The 16,457-nt window shown below is 33.1% G+C and overlaps 1 protein-coding gene across 1 annotated transcript in view; it reads right to left on the bottom strand.

The window, feature by feature from the left end:
- The window catches only part of LOC141507193 (IQ calmodulin-binding motif-containing protein 1-like), a 53,825-nt gene that overhangs the window by 23,565 nt on the left and 13,803 nt on the right, over positions 1 to 16,457 (bottom strand). Inside the window, 6 exon segments of the mRNA XM_074214625.1 lie at positions 4,967 to 5,076; positions 7,920 to 8,026; positions 10,283 to 10,391; positions 10,393 to 10,431; positions 10,433 to 10,457; positions 12,231 to 12,330. Of these exon segments, the coding sequence (XP_074070726.1) occupies positions 4,967 to 5,076; positions 7,920 to 8,026; positions 10,283 to 10,391; positions 10,393 to 10,431; positions 10,433 to 10,457; positions 12,231 to 12,330 (490 nt within the window).

The raw sequence follows: 16,457 nt of genomic DNA, 5'->3' as shown, positions 1-16,457 counted from the left end.
CCTTGCAAAAAAAAAACACCTAAAAAAAATAAGATATGAAAAGAGAATTAGCAGCTTAGTAAAGGAAGTTCACTGAAGAAATTAACTTCCACTGTTAGCACCACACACAATTTAACAGCTGCCATATTTAAAAAAAAAAAAAGACTTAAAGAATAAAACATTTCAGAAGGCAAAGAATCTAGGATTAAAAGAAAGAATAATCCAATCAGCAAAACTGAGTATAAAGGGAGAAAAATGAACATATAATGATAATGAAATAAAGGATTTTCAAGCATTCCTGATGAAAAGACCAGAGTTGGATAGAAAATTTGACATTCAAATACAGAACTCAAGAGAAATTTAAAAAGGTAAAGATGAGTGAGAAATCAAAAGGGACTAAACAAAGTAAAACTGTTTACATTCTTTTAGGGCATATAATACCCTCAGAAGTTTTATCATCACCAGGAGTCTTAGAGTCTAATTAGACCGAAGGCCTGGGGGTGATTCTATTATGTTTTGATTTGAAAGAAGAATATAAGAGTTGGGAAGAGTGGTGCTGTAGAAAAGGGGGGGAAGGGAGAAGAATGAGGAAAATTACACATAAGCACAAAGGAGTAAAGAGTTTACAAAATGGAGGCAACACTGAGAAAAGCAGACAGAATTGGTTCAAGGAGGGAGGAATAAACATACACAAAACTGAGTATAGAAACTTATCTTACCCAACAGGAAAGTAGGAAGGAAACAGATTAAGAGAAAGGGCAGGAGGAGGGATATTAAGAAGGAGAAAGATTAAAGGAGGTATTGGTCAGAAGCAAAACAAATTCTTAAAGATGGGAAAGGGTAAAAAAGAGTAGGATAAATATAGGAAAACAGGATGGAGGGAAATGAACAATTAGCAAAGCTAACTGTGAATGTGAATAGAATTAAAACACTCATAAAACAGAAGGTAGCAAAATGATTAAAAACCAGATTTCAACAATATGTTGTGGGGAAGAATCTATTATGCTTCAGTTGAAATAAAAAAGACAGGAACAGAAATAGGGAACAAAGCAAGTTATTAGGAGCTACCTGCCCAACTTATGCCAATAAATCTGACAATCTAAAAGAAATGATTATTTATAAAAATATAAATTGCCTAGATTTACAGAAATAGGATACTTAAAATAACCCTATCTTAGAAAAAGAAATTGAGAAAGTCATAAGTGAACTCACTAAGAAAAAAAATCTCAGGACCAGATGACTGCTAAGCAATTTCTATTGTTATATTAAAAACTAGGAGGGATAAGAATTCAGGGAAGCCTGGAAGGATTGAATGATCTGATGCTGAGCAAGATGAGCAGAACCAGAAGAAAACTGTTCACTCTAACAGCAACATGGAGTTGAGAATCAATCTTGCTCATTTCATCAGTGCAACAATCAGGGACAGTTTTAGGTTATCTGAGATGGAGAATACCATCTATATCCAAAGAATGAATTGTGGAGTTTAAACAAAAAAGACTACTACAGTCGATTAAAAAAAATTATCTTATTACGTAATTTTGCTATCTCTTATATTTTCTTTTTTTCCATAAGGATATGATTTCTCAACACATTCAGTTTTGATCAATATATAACATGGAAACAATGTAAAGACTATCAGACTGCCTTCTGTTGAGGGTGGGGGGAGGGAAGTGAGATTAGGGGAAAAATTGTAAAATTAAAAAATAATAAAAAATGTTTTATCTTATGTATTATGTCATTTTTTTTCTGTTTTCTTTCTTCTGTTTGAAACAAACATGTTCAATATTGATTTGTGTTTACCTTGGTTATAAATGCAAAGCCCATACCAGATTGTTTTCTGTCAGGGGAAGGGGGAAGAGGGAGAAAAATTTTAAAATACAAAACCTTGCCAAACAAAAAGACTGGTAAGAACTACTGTTACATGCAGTTGAAAAAACCAATAAATCACCTCATTTCTGTTTACTGACAAGGTTACTAGACTAACAGATCAGAGGAATGTTAACAGGTTTGGTATCCTTGAGCTGTAGGCAAAGCACTTGATAAAATTTTTTCTGTGATTCTTGTGGACAAGACAGAAAGATGTCGACTACTAAAGAGTAGTTGGGTTAAATGAATTTAGAATGGTCATTAAAAGATCAATATTGATTTGGAGAGATCTTGGTGAAATGCTTTAAGAATCTATGTTTGAAGAGGCGGCTAGGTGGCATAGTGAAAAAAGCACCAGCCTTGGAGTCAGGAGTACTTGGGTTCAAATCTGGTCAGACACTTAATAATTACCTAGCTGTGTGGCCTTGGGCAAGCCACTTAACCCTGTTTGCCTTCCAAAAAACAAAAGAAAAAAGAATCTATGTTTGATCCTTTATGCTACTTAATATTTATCAAGGACTTGTATGAATATGTAGGAGGAATGTCTGTCAAATTTGAAAACTTCACAAAACTAAAAAGGATTAGTAATACTGAATGACAGATTCGGGAATCAAAAAGGTCTTTGGAAAATCAAGTTGAATTCAATGAGGTAAAATTTAACGAGGATAAAAATAAACACCTTCACAAAAACAGGATGGGGGAAACATAGTTAGACAACCATTTTTGTGAAAGACAAATGATTTTCTTTTCACTGGTTTACATCTCATTATGAGTCAACAATGTGAGATAGCAGTAAAAAAAAAAAGCTCATGTGATTTTAGGCAGAGAGACAGTGTCCAGGTGGTAATTTCCATTGTTCTCTGCCCTGGTTAGACCATAACTAGAATATTATGTATAATTCCTGGTATATTTTAGGAAAAATAATATAAGCTAAAAGAGTATAAAACGGGGGGGGGTAACTAGAATGGTGAGGGAACCCATAAATCATTCTATATATAATTCTATAAGCATTTATTAAATACCTGCTATGTAACAGAACTATGCTAGGTCCTGGGTATACAAAGACAAAAATGAAACAAACAAACCCATTTTCAAGGCTTTCACGGGCTTTCCTATATTTTCTCCCTTGCCTCTTCTTTCCTCCTTCTATCTACTCCTTGGGGTCTCTTTTGTCTTCAAGGATCAGCTTAAGGATCACCTCCTTCAGATGGCCTTTCCTGATTCCCCTACTTGTTACTGTCCCTACATTACTCTGTGTGTGTGTGTGTGTGTGTGTGTGTGTGTGTGTGTGTGTGTGTTTGTATCTGTGTCTGTGCTTTAGGAAATGGAATATTGGCTACAATGTTAGAAGTCTTTGGGCAGCAATGTATAATCAGTTTGGAAAGAAAGGTTGGAACCAGGTTGTAAAGGACTTTAAATACCAAACAGAGGAGTTTATATTTAATTGTAGAGGCAACAGAGACTATAAAAAACACCACTAAAGTGGTCTGAAAAAGGGAGTAACATGGCCACAACTGAGCTTTATGAATATTCATCTGGTAGCTATTTGAAGACTGATTTGGACAGAGAAGCTAGAAGTAAAGATCAACTAAGAGGTTACTGTAATAATCCAAGTAAGAGGCAATGAAGGCTGAAATATGGTGATAACTATATGAGAACTAGGAAAAAAGGAACATTATAAGGCATCAGAAAACTTTGTGGAGAATATGTTTAAAAATGCATCTATCAAATATTACTTAATCATATTCCACCAGGAGCTGGACAACATTTGTTATATTACTCTCCACAAAGTTGGTAAGGCCTACCTCAGTAAAAATATATCCTGCTAGTACAAGAGAGAAAGCTGTATTTTATTTGGGAAATTCTGAAGAACCTTCCATGACTCCAAGCATCTCTCTGAAAGAAAGTCCCACATTGTCAATATCAATATTTTTCTAGTGATTGTTAAAATTCATGGAATATCAGTCTCCAAGGAATCAAAATTGTAGGTCATTCTTTTGTGTACTTGGTATAAGTAGGCTATGGCATATCACAAATGCTGAAGTGTAAGCATGATACTTTGGATATAGCATTATCAAAAGAATATATAAATTGAAAAGAAATGGATGTCTTATAGAGTAAAAATAATGAATGAGTGGAAAAATACAAAATGAAAATAGGATAAATTAAATATCTTCTAAGGGGGAAAAACTCACATCCTTTGCCATATTTTAACACTTCTTCCCTTTACTTTATCAAACTTTTCTTTCATATCCTCTTTTCTTCAAAATTATTCTTTGAGAATTGAGGAAAAATATTTTATGTTCTTAAGTTTGCTTTGAGATTTTGCATCATTTTATCTGACATTCAGTTATATGCTCTAACCAGGGAGACTTTTGCTTATTATTTTAACTGCTTGCTTTAACTATGACATCACTTACTGACAAGCTCCAGGGAACAGTATTGTTTTAATCTTCTCATAACTGAAAGATGCAGCTGGTAGATTTAAGGTACTGAAAACACAACAGTTTCAGATATAAAATTTGCTGTTCGTGAGGAGGAAGTTTCACCTGCAAGTTTCCATGCCAAATAAAGTAAGATCTAAACACCAAATACTATTTTTTCCAATGCTTCAAATAATGTGTGTATGTATATATTTATAACTGCACACTGGGTTGGGAATGGAATAGAAAAAGATAGCAAAACCAGAAATTTGCCCAAGTTTGAGCATTCTAGTCTTGCTGTTGTTCTTACTTTAACTAGAAAACAGAAATAATTATAAATATTAGTGTCTGAATTAATCATAGAATTATCCACTATACAGTTCCTTTGTTAGGACTGACTCATTACAATCTCATACAGGGAAACATATCAACTCCCTATCACTTTATGGCCCAACTTGAAAATCTACTTGAGCTAAAGAAGTTACTTCAGAAATTTGTGGGAAAAACTAAACAAAACAAAGGGATTCAAAAATCACTAAAACTTCAGTTTCATCTACACATCTCTCTGACAGGATTTTCTCTTCTTATTGATTGACCTTTAGCCTTTTTTCCTAAGACATGTAAAGGATTCTACAAAGATTAAAGTGCCATAATATAAATGCTAGCAATTATTTTTATTATTGTTCACATTACTTTACCTGAAATTCCTTTGCAAAGCTGTCACTGCATATGGAAGTTTCTTTATTTTCTTTCTGGTCTGATAACCTTTCCATGCAGCCTGGATCTTGCAAGCTGCTTGATAAAATTTCTGAAATTTAATACCAGAAAAGCAATTTAAAGGATTTTATTTTCATTTCAGTTCTTGAAAAATGACCCATAACAAAAAGTGTTTATCTCAAACAGGAAAGATGGGAGGTAACATCTGCTCTATATTGAACATTGCTGCTCAGACTCAGAGCAGCCATAGAAAGGCTTCTCTCTTAAACCTATACTATAATAAGTCTCGCAAATGGGAGTTAGACAATATCTAAAAAAGATTAATTAACCATGGTCAGCACTCTAAAGGGCAACTGTTCAAAACTTACCTCCAGAATTTCTTTTTTGATTAACTATCCATATATTATTGTCCTCTCTAGAAGGTTTTACTATTTATTTCAGTGACTTCAGTGTTTACTTCTTGTGTCTTTAAATCATTTGAGCAATTCCATCTCAGAATCTCATGTCTTATGTTGACAGTGGAAATGACTGAAGGGAGTAGTAACAACAGGCAGAAAAATGTTCCACCAAATGCTATTCAAAAGTGTTCAGAAGACCAGTCAAGATGATAGAAGAGCAAAAAAGAAGCACAGTTAAGTTCTTCACAAAGCACAACCATTTCACAAAGACCTGACAAACCTGCCAGACTGAGTCCCAGTGAGTGCTATAGAGCTGATCATAGGAAGAAAAGAGAAAAAGATCTGTTTACAGTGGGGATAGGGTTTTGCCAGGACCATTTGAAGGATAACCTGCCTTTAGTAATGCCCAACTCTGACTCAGATGGGGCACCTGAGAGCTTTGTCATTCACTCCCTGAGGCTGGGTCACAGATCCATCTGCACTAGATCTTGGAGATTTTGATCCCAGGTCTTCAGATGTGTAATTGCAACTATAGAAGTAAGTAGCAGTTCTGTGACTGAGTTCAACTCTGTCCCAATAAAAAGTTCAAAGTCAGGAAGTAACACTAATAGAATGAACAAACAAACAAAAAAAAGAATTATACCATAATGAGCTATTATAGTAACAGAGCTGTTCAGGATATAAATCAAGAGAATGATAAGCAAAGTTTCAAAGAAAATCAGAACTTGTTTATAATTTTGACTAGAATTCCTAGGAATGATGAAAAAAAGAGTCTTATAAGAGCATGAAATAACTCTGTAAATTAAATGAGTGCATTAGAGGAAAAAAACAGAAAATAAAAGAGAGCTATGGGAAAAATAATTAGAAAGAGAATTAAAAGCTTGAATCAAGAGATTACCTAACATTCTGTCCTGAAATACCAGAGAAAGTCTAAACAGGAAGTATCCTGGACCATCTCAAATCCAGCCCAATGTAGGAACTCCTTGTAATAGGGAGAGGAGCATGTCCTTAGCACTAAAAGCTGGAGAAATGAGTAATGAAAGAAAACAGCAACACACATCAAAAACTGTTATAAGTTATAAGCAGAGACCTAACAGGAAAAAGTGGATTTTCCACAAAAACTATTTGGAAGAAATGAAGAAATGAAAAATAAGAGCTCTTGGGAAAAGAACTGAAAGAATAATACATGCCTTAGAAGAGAAAATGGTAAGCTTTTACCAAAAAATGGATTCCCTGAAAAGTAGAATAGGTCAAACAAATGTCAATGACTCCATGAGAAAGCAAGAAATACCAATATAAAATAAAAAGACTGAAAAAAGTAGAAGAAAATATCTGATATCAAGACAACTGGGGGGGGGGTTTCTATAGTCAGACCCTCCCCCAGGAACACCTGTGTAATATTAATAAATATCTATGTTAACCTTTAAAAAAAATCACTTTATTTTCCAAAGTCAAGAGTGTTTTCAAAAGATTGGATACTATATTTCAAGAAATCATGGATAAAAATACAGAACCATTAGAACCAAAAGTCAAAGTAAAAATAGGAAGAATCTACCAATCACCTAGTGATAGAAATTCCAGAAGGAAAAGTCTTAATGTCATATCCAAAATCCAAAGCCTCCTCATCAATGAAAAAACCTGCAAATCTTTGGAAAGAAGCAATTCAAAAACAAGAAACCTTATCAATATCGCTATACATTATATAAGACAGCTGTGTGGATCCCTTTTGCTTGACTGTGCTTTTTGTTTTTGTTTTTAATTCTCCACCTCCACTACCCATTTATATTGTTATAAGGATCATCTCTTTCTCTAGGTTTTTTAAAATTGTTGTGTGGGTTGAGGGGAGAAAAGGAATTAGTAACACTGATGCCTTCTTTGCAAAGATGGTCATAGAAACTTTTTTTTTAAAAAATTAACGGAAGAAAATAAAAGGAAATACAGAAGGAAGTACAGACATGGAGAAAAGTTTTGAAAATAATGAATGGAATTTATTATCCAAGTTAAAAATTAGTATGAAGTAGAGATTCATGCATGATTTTATAGTCTTCATTTTCTGCTTTAACTACAGAATTGCTCTTTTAGAGGACTTCAGTTAAAAACTTAGACATTTTTTAAAAAGTGCAAGCGGTAATAAATGCAGGTTTTAATTAATATGCATATTTGTAAATGCCTATTAAATTGAAAGGTAAAAAGGATGATGAAATTATCTGAAGTGAAAGGGGAAAAGGCACTGATAAAATAATAAATTTTAGTACTATATTCCGACAGCAGATACAGTTAGTATCTATAGACCATAAAAACAGAGTTGAATATTCTACAATAATTTGAAATCAAAATACTAACAGTTTAGAGTTAATTATAAATAGGATGACATGTTTTTTGTGGGTTGGAAATACTAATCTGAGGGGTAAAGACTTCACCAAACTGATAACATTTCTCAAAGAGCAGCACATTTATGAAAAGTATCAAAAGGGAAAAAAGGAAGGTAAAAAAAGTCAAGTCAATTAACAAATGCAATGTACTAACTATGCAATACCTGATCATCTTCCTGGTTGACTTCAGAATGTAGCAGACTGAGAAGCTGCTTCAGTTCCCGGTCAATTTCTTTCCCGGACCACTGCTTCCTTAGCATACTTCTAAGTCCTTGAAATAAATTTTCAAAGGCATTCTGAGATTAAAACAGATTATTCTTCAGATAATTATTGGAAAAGCATATCAAAGATCTGAGTTTTAAATTTAAAAAAAATCATTGTTTTCCTTTTCTGAGTGTCAAAATTAATGTCTTGAGATTTTTTTTCTATTCTTATCCTGATAAAATTCAAGGTAATTGACTCAGTGAACTCAGAAATAGGAGAAACCACTAGACAGAGACCCAGAGGAAAAACGGGGTACATGTCTCTCTGCTTGAAAATACTCAGAAATAAGGTTAGTACTAAAGGTTTGACTAAGTTAAATACAGCATCTGTGCAATTTCTAAGAAATCCACAGGCTCCCTGACAACATCCAAAACTTTAGAGAAGAGGTATGGACTGGACTGTTTTCTTAACTGAGAAAAGTACCCATGTAAATTCTCTAATTCTAGCTCCAAGAAGTAAAAGAGAAATAAGGTAAAAGGCATTCAGTACATAGTTCCAGGGTAAGCTAGTATTTTCCCTAGGTGAGAAAAACAATGTGGCTTTCTAGTGTAGCATGCACAGGGCAAAGTCAGGTTTCCTTTGAGTTAGTCAATCTTTTCTAAGTCTCAGAGTCTCTTTATTAGATAAGTCTTTAACATTGCTAATTATTTCAAAATTCTGAGTGGGTTATACAACTAATGTTCTTTAGATATTAGTCAAAAAAAAGGTAAGGAAAAATTATTACGGTCAAATTTTATTATAATAAATACCATGGAGCATTCACATTTTGTAGTTTGAGAACTCAATCATAGATCAAGCACTTTTCTCCCCAGAATGATTAGAACCAAAAGTTTTAGCTATTAATCCCCTTGCATATTCAAACCTCATATCAGCTATTGTTATTGAGTCCAATTCTTTGTGACCCCCTTTTTGGGATTTTCTTAACAAAAATACCAGAGTGGTTTGTCATTTTCTTCTCCAGTTCCAGGCAATGGAGATTAAGTAACTTGATCAGGATCATACAGCTACTAAATTTGAACTTGGATCTTTCTGACTCCAGACTTGGAACTCTATCTACTCTATCACCTGGTTGCCCCCCATATCTGTAGCAGTCAAAGTTAAAAGATGTTCATAATAATGATGCTGATGTTAGGTGCCTTAAATGCCTTCTGGATCATTAAAGATAAATTATGTTCACTACTGTTTTAGAGTTAAGTATATTTGTATTCTAATACAAATACTGTATTCTAATTCTTTCAAAATCTTTGGTTGGTTAGTGTGTTGGTTAATTTTACTAAGTTATTTTTTCTCTTATTTTCTGTAACAAGGGATAGCTTTCTGGAGGGGGTGAAGGAAGAGAAGATTTGGAAACGAATGAAAAAGACAAGAATAAAATTATTTTTTAAATATAAAAAAAATTCATGTTTTATCTAAGAATTCATAATTAACCAGAACTCCCTAGTTTTGAAAATATTAATTTATTGGATTAAATACATTTTCTCATTTGAACTGCGAACTGGAGATGAAATAGAATTGACACCCAGTCACAACTGACAAATGAAAAGAAGGCCAAGGAGAAAGGTGAACAAAATCTCTTATCAAATCTTTCCTCTTTAGTTTCTTGATCTAGTATGTGTGTTCTTTCAGAGCTGTTGTCTTTCCATGAGTGGGGGGGAAGGGACAGGGAAAGGAATAGATTGGCAAAGAAAAATTTAAAGATAGGTGTTACTTAATGAAAAAAATAAAAGTACTATGAAAATCTCAACTATACCTCAATTATTTTTTGTTGAACTGTTGTGTTACTAGCACAAAATTAAGTGCTACTAAAACTCCCATGCACCTCAACTTGTGATTTCATTTGTCTAGAGAATTCCCGGCATAAAAATACTTCCTTTTTAAAAACAGGCCTATAAGTTGCCTCCCTCTGTCACTTAAAGTCTTAAAGATTTGTCTGGAACACAATGTGGTTCAGTGACTAGCCCAGGATCATAAATCTAGCATGTATTAGAAGCAAGATTTAAACCCAGAAGGATCTTTTTGACTCTAAGGCTAGTCCTCTAACATCACTTGAGGCTCACTTTTTATAAATAATGATATAATTGGAGAATTTGTCACTATCATGTTAGCAAAGCATTCAAGATAGATCATCTGTTGGAACAAAGAAATATTTTACTGGTACAACTCAATTTTTTCTTTCTTTATAAGTGCACTTCTATTTAAGTAGCCATCAGTAAAATAATTGTTTTTACCAATCTCAAATACAAAAATATATTGTATAAATTACCTGTATAACGACTACTTAGCAGCATCTTAATTTCTGGATGAGATTTGGCCATCAACAACAACAGCTTTATGGCAACACTTCCAATGGAAAGACTAGTTGAAGATGAGAGACTTAAAAATAAGTTCATCTAAAATTGAATGAAGGGTTTTTTTCTTTTATTGTGAGCAAATCTCCACTAATAAAACAAAAAAGAAATCCAAAGAATATTAGTGGCTGAAGAAAGTATGTTAAAATTAATTTCTAAAAGTTCTACTTCTCTAACAACTGACAATAAACAGTAGTTTGATTCAATAAAGATTACCAAACCTGAAACACAATGCTTTGCTCTAAAATTACATCAATTCATATCAGCAAGTATTTTTTGATGCTAAGTACAAAGTACTACGTGAGGCACTAAAAATGATAAAATACATACATACATATATATATATATATATATATATATATATATATATGAAAAATCAAGGTCTATCCCTTCAAGGAGATTATAATTTAGGTACAGATAAGAAAAAATTTAAGTGATGATCAAATATTTGGCAATTATTTACTGTTTTGTGCCATCTCAGTTCAAGTTATACTATGTTAACCAAACATGTTTTAAGCCCTACAATTATTTATACAGTTCATCTAGCTGTTAATTGTGTATTATCTTATGACACTGTCTTGAACAGAGAGAAGTGTCACAAGAGTATCAAAAGCATTTATCACTGTGCAAAATCCACTGGGGATATAAACAGAAAGAATGAGAGTCCCTAATCTTAAGAAATCATACCCTGAATTAGGGGAAACAAATAAATTCAGTTTTAGAGGGGGATTAATGTCTTAAGGATGCAGTGAGAAGGTATCCCTAGAGTTCAACAGTAAGTTGGATGACAGTGCTTAGAGGTTTGAAGAATAAAACAACCTGGCAGATGGTACGGTCCAGAGGGTCTTAGTTTTGGGGGTTCTTTATGTGACTGGAAGTATTCAAGCAGATGATTCTCATTAATTCTAAGAGAAATGTTCTCTTCCTGACCAACTGCCCTATGGGGCTTAGGTGGCCAGGGGATTGTGGACGAGGTAGAAGAGTGAGGGAGAATTGTGCTCCCAAACAGGTACATAATTGCCAAATGAACTGTTCAGATAATGACCATAAAATTTTAACAAATCTGATTGATATAGTCATGGTATGACTATTTAAAAAGCCACCACCACTCTTTCCTAACTACTCCTATCCCTAATCTTTTGCAATTCTGTATGATTGTCTCCCAACAAGTCTTGCAGTTTCTAAAGTTTTATTCTAAATAAGAGGTCTTCTCCTCCAATTCAAGTTCATAACTTCTTTCAAGATCCAGCTTGAAAATTTACCAAAATATTTTCAGTGACTAATCCTGCACCACAATCTGATGATACCCCATTAGCATACATATAGTATCATCATGAACTCTGACATCCTAACTGGCTTCAATTCCATAATGTATGTTCAAATGTCACTATGCAATGGTTTGTTAGTTTGTTGGTGTTTATGTGCTTAGTGTCTCCAACCAAATTGCAACCAACCCAGCAAATTATTGATCACTATTTTTCCTCTTTATCTTCCACAGTAACTAATACTGTGTTGTTTAACACTTCATGAGCCCCCAAAATATTTACTAAATGGACCGTATAAAGAAGGATTTTACAAAGTGCTCCTGACCAAACTCTACATGCTGGGGAGAGAAAAGAAGCACCTTCTGTTCTGATCTTTTGGGAAGTACTGATTTATAGTACTTCTGGGCTCTAAAAGGAAAAAAAAAACTATTAGCACATTAAGTTTTTGGCATCCTAGGATTTTGCCTTCTTATTTTTTCTATGACAAATATTAATACTCAAGAGTCAAGCATGTAGAATATAAAGTAGTTTGCTTCCTAAAAATTGATATAAATTAAATACATCTTCCTTCACAAAAATATTAAATAAACCAAATCACCTTTTAATTTGTAAGATGTTCTGTAATATTGTCATGGCTGCAGATCCTGTTTCAACATCATCAGTTAGCAACAAATGTAAAAAATGATCACTTTGTAGTACTGTAGGAATAGAAGAAAAAAGGAAAGACAAAAGAAGTGAACACAGAGGCAAATATCATACTTCAAATGAGACCTCAGCATTAAAACTTTATCAGTGTCAAAATACAATATTTCTGCTCCTTATACCCTGCAATAAGGTTTCTAAAGGCTAACAGTTTCAATAATCATAAACATATAAATCCTTTTAGTTTTAGTGATTGTACAAACTCTGGTTTTAAAATTCATAATTACCACAAACCAATGAATTTTATTATGAGTTACTTTTAAAAAAATTTTTATGAATTGTCTAAAGTGTTCTTGATCCAAATGATTCTCTTCCACTAAAAAAAAATAAGGAAGTTCAAGGCAGCACAGATAAGTAGGGCATTGTTGGTACTTTCATTTTAAACAATACTTTTTTAAAAACAACATGTGTAATAGATTCAGAGTTTCATTTACAATATTTTTTCTGGTCTTTGTATATGGAAATGTTGACATGTTTGAATTTCAAGTTCCTAATTTTTTTAAAAGAATGCTTGGATTTTCTGGGAAAATGATTCTAAAATTGAAGCCTGCTTGCTTTAAAATTTTAGATATATTATTCCTGCTTCTGTCATTTCTTGTAATTATAAAAATATCATGAGATTCAATGGCTCTCTTGATTTTTTGATAAGTGATAGAATTTTTTTTCTTCTGGTAGCCTTGAAAACTTTTTTCTTTTTTTTTTAATTTTAAATGTTAATGTGATGTAAGTTAAATTCTTATTTTCATTTTCTAGGGGTGTGAATTCTTTTCCTTCCTTCCTTTCTTCTTCCTTCCTTCCTATCTTAGAAATTCCATTACTAGAACTATATACCAAGGAAGGACCAGAAAAGTACCATTCTTGTAACAAGAAAAATGTTCATATAAATACATTTACACTAAACTTAAGAGAAAATATCCGATTGGTTTTGGACCTAATGCAAGTCAGAATTTAGGTGACCCACCAGTCTCAGCTTGTCCAGCAGTAGAGAATGTCAGCATTGGTCACCAAGTCTCATTTCAGATTCTATTTAGGTTTTCCAGAAATCATGATGATTCTGAGGTTCCTTCTTGATTAATCTGTCAAATCCATCACTTTTATTGAAATTATCCAGCCCTTTTCCAGCTGAATTATCATTTGGGCTTTTCCTGAATTGAATTACATTCATTTATTTTATTTTCCATTTTATTTTGTCTTTAATAGCTTCCGTTGATGATATTATACTTCCTATGCCATTTCCAAACTGATACTTCATTATTTCACTCCAAAAATTCTTTAACTGTGCCCCTCTTTAATTCCATTTGTGTGCATTTAATTTTTATTAGTTCTCTTGTGAGTGATAATTCATTTTACTATATCAGGAAATTTACTGTGTTGTTGCTGAAGCAACTGTTAATATTATTTCAGTATTTATATTTAATTTTTAAAAATTTGATATTCTGTTTCAAAGCAGTTACTAGCAACAAATTCAACCAAAATTCTTACAAAGGTCATTCTAAAAGTTAGTTTATTGGTGGAAATACCTCTAACTACTAGTTCAGCATTATAGTACTAACAACACTATTATAATTGATCAATTTTGTTGTCTCTTCATGTTATCTATATGTTATTATAGATATTACACATATTGTTTCTTTGACTCTTCATCTATGCTGCTTCATTACAAGTCTTCTGTTTTTCTTAATTCTTTGCATCTGCCATTATTTAAGAGTATAGTAATATTCCATTATATTTATACCAAAATTTGTTTATCCATTTTCCAATTACTGAGAAGTAATATAGTTTAATTTTTGATTATCTCAAATAATGATTCTGTAAACTTTTTTCCTAATTTTAGGAATGGGACTTTTTTTGATTTTAGTAACTTTCTCGCAAAGGAATCTCTGGAGCTAAGGGTACAAAAATTAGTTATTTTTCTTATATAATTCCAGAAATTGTTTTCCAGAATGGTTGGAACAATTCACAGCTATACCAAGCAATTAATGGGCACATTTGTGTGTCTAGAGCTCTCCTCCAAGAATGTTTGTTAGCTTTATGGCTAGGAAGGGAGTCTAAAGGTTGTTTTAATGAGCATTTCTCTGACTATTGTTGTTTAGTCACTTCTTGCACGTTCACCTCTTAGTGATCCCATTTGGGGTGATTATATTGTTCTACTCAGTTCTTCAACCAAAACCCAAAGACTTTGGTTTCTTGAAAGCTACCTAGCAGGTCATAGAAATAACCTTACCAATTGCTACTTGGTATTGTTTATAGTCAGAACTAAGATAGTACCTGATCATTTTCAAACTTCCAACTTTCATTTTTGATTAATGAATAACATTCTTGGCAAATGCTTTCACTCTGGTCAAGACTGTGGCAATTCTGTATAGTCTCAATATCAGACTTCCAGAATTGAATGCAAAAATTTCCTCCTAAAATTTGGTAATTATGAGATTCCATTCTCAAATTATTATTTAGTAATTATGAATTTCATTCTCTAATTTTTAAAGATTAGTTTGTACTTTTTTATACAGTGTATAAAATGCTAATCTAAAACTATTTTTCCAACCTGTCTTCTAGCTTTCCCAGAATTTCTTTTTTATCAAATATGTTCTCAGTAGTTCCTTTTCTCAGATATAAGCACACTAGACTTCAGTGCACATTTGTTTCTAGGTCAAGTTTATCTAGTCTCTTCCACTGACCTTTCTATTTTTATTCAAAACAAGTAACAAACTTCTTGCTCCTTTCCTACGTTAATAAAAAAATTACATTCCTTAATATTCTTTACTTTTTTCTTTAGTTATTTTGTCTGAATATATATAAAGTATCTCTTTAGTAACAATTGGTACTATCACTAAATTAGTAATATTATTTGGGTAATATGAACAATAAAAAATTAAAGTTGAGCTCAGATCCTTTGATCCAACACTCCATCTGCTAAAAATCAGTAAGTATTTTTAAAGAGACGATTTTGTACCAGGTTCTATGCTAAACACTAGGAATAAACCCTTCTTTATCAGGGCTCACTTCACCTTAGACAAGTTTGGTTTGAAGACACTTTGGCTAGGAAGCATCCATAGGGAAGACTGTAGAACAGGGAGACTGAAATCAAATCATGAGAGCAAGAGGTAAGAACTGCAACATGATGGGGGAAAAAAAGTTTTTATTCAGTGGAGAGATCATGTTTTCAACAGTATGAGAAGCCCCAATGATGAAATGGAAGATTTTCTTTCTGAACTTCCTGGTATTCTAGGGTCAATACAGACAGAGGCTTTCAACAAATGTCATTTGGGTAAATCCTTTATAACCAGACCATACTTAAGTATATAACAATGCCTTTGCAATATCAAGAAGTCCCCAGATAACTGGAGTTAACTTGGGTTCAAGGAGTTGCTATCCAGTTCAGAGTCCTCTATTCACACTGTATTTTGGGGGGGGGTGCTAGGTGGCGCAGTGGATAGAGCACTGGCACTGGAGTCAGGAGGACCAGAGTTCAAATCCAGTCTCAGACACTTAATAATTACCTAGCTGTGTGGCCTTGGGCAAGCCACTTAACCCCATTGCCTTGTAAAAAAAAAAAACTTAAAAAAAGATCACACTGTATTTTTGCATAAATTCTCCTTCAAATTTCTTGTATTAAAACAAAGGTACAAACCTCAACCTACAACATGGAAAGCAGAGACGTGAAGTCCAGATAACTCAAGAACAGAGTTGCAACTGAATCTGGGAAGGGAACAGAGGTGCTTTAAAAGCTGGGCTCAGAGGAGTCTCAAGAGCATTGAGGAGGGGGAGGTTAGGATGAAGAGGTAAGCTATTACACAAAGATGAAGGCAAAGAAAGTGGTTACTCATTCCTAAGGAAAAAACACTTTCCCTTTCTTACTCAAGGACAAGACTTACCGCTAGAAGGCAACTTAGGCAAATGTTTTAAGAGATAATATGAATAAGGATACAAAGGATCCCAGTCTCAAAATAACTGTCCCAAATTGTGGGTTAAAGATTCAATTGGTTCAATATGCCTCTTCTAAAATATAAATATACTTGGTACACTTTTTTGGGGGAGGGGGAATAAAAAGATGATGTCAGTAATTTGTCCTTTAGTAGACAAATTAGCACTTCATAGAAGCTTGAAGAAGTAATATTTAAGT

Source organism: Macrotis lagotis, chromosome 1 (assembly GCF_037893015.1).
Source record: "Macrotis lagotis isolate mMagLag1 chromosome 1, bilby.v1.9.chrom.fasta, whole genome shotgun sequence".
Lineage (NCBI taxonomy): Eukaryota > Metazoa > Chordata > Mammalia > Peramelemorphia > Peramelidae > Macrotis > Macrotis lagotis.
This window is presented reverse-complemented; position numbering and strand designations above follow the sequence as displayed.